This window comes from Cannabis sativa, chromosome 7 (assembly GCF_029168945.1).
Source record: "Cannabis sativa cultivar Pink pepper isolate KNU-18-1 chromosome 7, ASM2916894v1, whole genome shotgun sequence".
NCBI lineage: Eukaryota > Viridiplantae > Streptophyta > Magnoliopsida > Rosales > Cannabaceae > Cannabis > Cannabis sativa.
Genome location: NC_083607.1, coordinates 11807163 through 11810437, shown reverse-complemented (window position 1 = coordinate 11810437; position 3275 = coordinate 11807163). Strand labels below are relative to the sequence as shown.

The window sequence follows — 3275 nt, the reverse complement described above, 5'->3', positions numbered from 1 at the left end:
GCAACATTAAATGTTATTTCTGATCTATATTAATAAGTAAATCTGATTATATTGAAATGAGTTTTATTTAGGGCATAAAACCCAACACAGGGTTGCTGGTGCGAAGCGAGAAGAGAAGATAGAGACGGACTCAGAAGGGGCTCTGGGATTTCTTGATTGTCTCGCAGAGAAGGATCCTAATTTCTTCGTTGTCTATCAGGTTGACGACGAGAATCGCTTGGCTAACTTATTCTGGGCAGATGGAAACTCACGCGTGGACTATGTAGCTTTTGGGGATGTACTAGGATTTGACACAACCTACATGACGAATGAGTACAATAAGCCCCTCACTGTTCTCATTGGCGTCAACCACCATTTCAACACATGCATCTTCGGATTTGCTCTCCTCCTCCACGAGAAGCTTCCATCATATTCTTGGCTACTTCAAAAATTTCTAGAATGCCATGGAGATAAGAAGCCAAATGTTGTAGTTACTGACCAAGATGCGGCCATGAAACAGGCTATCGTTGAACACATGCCTGATGTTATGCACCGTCTCTGCGCTTGGCATCTCAATACAAATGCTTCGAAAAAGGTTAAAGATCCGATCTTCTTAAAAACATTTAAGGATCTCATGTACAACTACTACGAGGAGGAAGAATTTGAAGCAAGATGGTTAGACGTCATCCAAACCCAACAACTAACAGATAATGAATGGTGTCAAACAACATTCGAGTCAAGACAACAATGGCAGAAACGTATTTAAGGGGTTCATTCGTTGCAGGAATGAGAACCACACAACGTTGCGAATCCATCAACTCCGCTCTAAAAAAATTTTTAGAGAAGAATTATTGCTTGCGTGAATTTGTAACAACCATAGATATGACAGTCTCAAAGCTCAGACACAACGAGACTGCAAATGACTTCAAAAGTAGATGCACTCGACCTCACCCACCTAATCCTACATGCTTGACCACTTACTACAACCAATGTGCTGAATTCTACACAAGAACTATGTACCACAAGGTTGCTGAGCAGCTTGATTTAGAGAATAACTATTTTGTCCTAACTCAAGAGCAAGAAGGAGAGTGGCAGATATTCACCATTGGAAAGTTCCAGCATCCGGACGTCCAATACCGAGTTCATTACTGTGAAGGCCGACGAGCACTACACTGTAGTTGCTTGCTCTATGAAAGTCAAGGGTACCCTTGTAGACATTTATGGGCTACAATGAAAAGATTAAACATGAGAAGAATACCTAATTCTCTTCTCATGAAGCGATGGAGCAAATCCGCAAAGATAAATCTCCACCTACATTTTAACCGGCCAGCACAACCACAACAGCACATTTACGAGATGGCTAGGTTTGGATCTCTCAGTTCACTGACTTATAACTTCACTTTCTATGCAGCGAAATCAGAGGACTCGTACAACCGTGCAAAGGAAGAGCTTGAACGGCTAACTCTAATGTTCAAGGAAGAATTTGACTTGAATTCCAATCCGGAAGGAGAGACGCCACAACCTGGAAGATATCGTAGCAACCCCAACATTATTAAAGACCCTGAAGTTGTGAGAACAAAGGGTACGGGAAATACAAGGGAAGGACCAAACGGGGAGCAGATCCCAAGAAACTCAAGACATTGTCGCATTTGTCGCTCATCAGACCATGATTATCGACGGTGCCCAAATCGTCAACATAACACTGGATCTCAGGGGCAACAACCTCCAAACAATCAACCAAAGATTCGACTCATTCAATGACCACTCCAACGCGTATTTCCCGGAACGGCCTTCCTCCACACAAGAGTCTTACTATGGTCATTCTTATAACTAGCTACTTTTAGCCATTGTTGTTTTAACGTTTATGACTCTACTTATTGCTTCAAAAATTCTACATTTATATACTTCTTGTTATGTTTGGTGTGTTTAAGGTAATTCTCTCATCTTCACCAAATCTCAAAATTATTATTGACGAACAACTAAATTATGCCTAGGAAAAAAAACTGAATCTTATAAGGTGAAAAAATATATTTTTCTGGTAATTTTTAATATACGAAATATTTACAATTACAAAATTACATCAACTAAAAACTCAATGTATAACAACAAATAATTTCATCACTAAAAAAAAAATTTCTAAACAATATACTACGAAACGTAAATGAACGTACTCGGTACGTGAAATTTTGTACTCGGTACGTGATATTATGTACACTAATTTTACTAAACATCACGCAGAAACAAGTAATGTACATGGTACTCTATATAATGTACTTAATTACCATCCCACAAATACATATGATCTTATGAATGAAGGAAAATACCAAAATAGCCTTAATCCGACAACATGGACCCACTGCCTACAGTGTTTTCGTACCATCAACTGCCAGGAACAGTGAAGACTGATGTACCTTTTTGTACTCTAACTAACACAAACAGTACCATTTTGTACTTTTTTCGTACCTAATTATTTTTTAATTAAAAAAATAAACTCCCAACCGGTAACCACACCTACAACAACCGGTTACCACTTACATTTCAAAAATTAAAAAACATTTAAAAATACGGTGGGACCCCCTGCCGTACAACGGATTCCAATCCGTGTTTTGCATATATGGGCACAAAATCGGCTGCCTATATATATATTAGCATTTAGTGGTTTGGTTTTTGAGTGGTGGTTTTTATTATTGTGTTCATATTTCTTGTGTTCATTAATGTATCAAAGAAATATTGTAGACATATTAATGAGTTGATTTTCTTTGTAGAAGCTTATTTCTCTTTTTTTGTGTTGTTTATCTTTGGAAGGAACTTGCGTTTTAAGGTTAGTGTTGGTTATTTTTTAATTATTAATATAGATATGGTGAATGGTATAAATATGCATGTTAAATGAGTTTGAATATCTTAAATATTCATCCGTAGTGAAGTAGGTTCCGTAAATACATGTACTGCGGTCGGATGGGTGGAAATTATATATATTGTGAAATCTTATTTTGGTTTTATTGTTATTCTTGTAGATTGTTATGATTGTTTTTTTTTTTTGCATTTATAATTTTTAGCAATCTCCAATTATAGTTGTTGTGCTGTCCAAATTACTCAAAATATGAAAAATGTATCATATCATAATTAATCAATTTAAAAATTAATTTATAGCTACAAAAAAACATAAAAAAAAATGCATGATATGGTAATTAATTAACTTAAAAAGTTTCATAAATTGGAACAATTTTAGAAGATATTTTAAGTAGAAATAATTAGAAATATTATCATAATAGTCTTTATATTGAAAAATTAAATTA

At 35.8% G+C, this 3275-nt stretch overlaps 1 protein-coding gene across 1 annotated transcript; it reads left to right on the top strand.

The window, feature by feature from the left end:
* The first annotated feature begins 861 nt into the window (after nt 1-861).
* On the top strand, nt 862-1740 carry LOC133039620 (protein FAR1-RELATED SEQUENCE 3-like). Its single transcript, XM_061118525.1, has one exon. The coding sequence runs from the start codon at nt 862-864 to the stop codon at nt 1738-1740; it is 879 nt and encodes a 292-aa protein (XP_060974508.1).
* Nucleotides 1741-3275: the final 1535 nt, after the last annotated feature.

Bases quoted from the DNA above. Each gene is read 5' to 3' on its own strand.
- LOC133039620 (XM_061118525.1), top strand. From the start codon at position 862: ATGACAGTCTCAAAGCTCAGACACAACGAGACTGCAAATGACTTCAAA.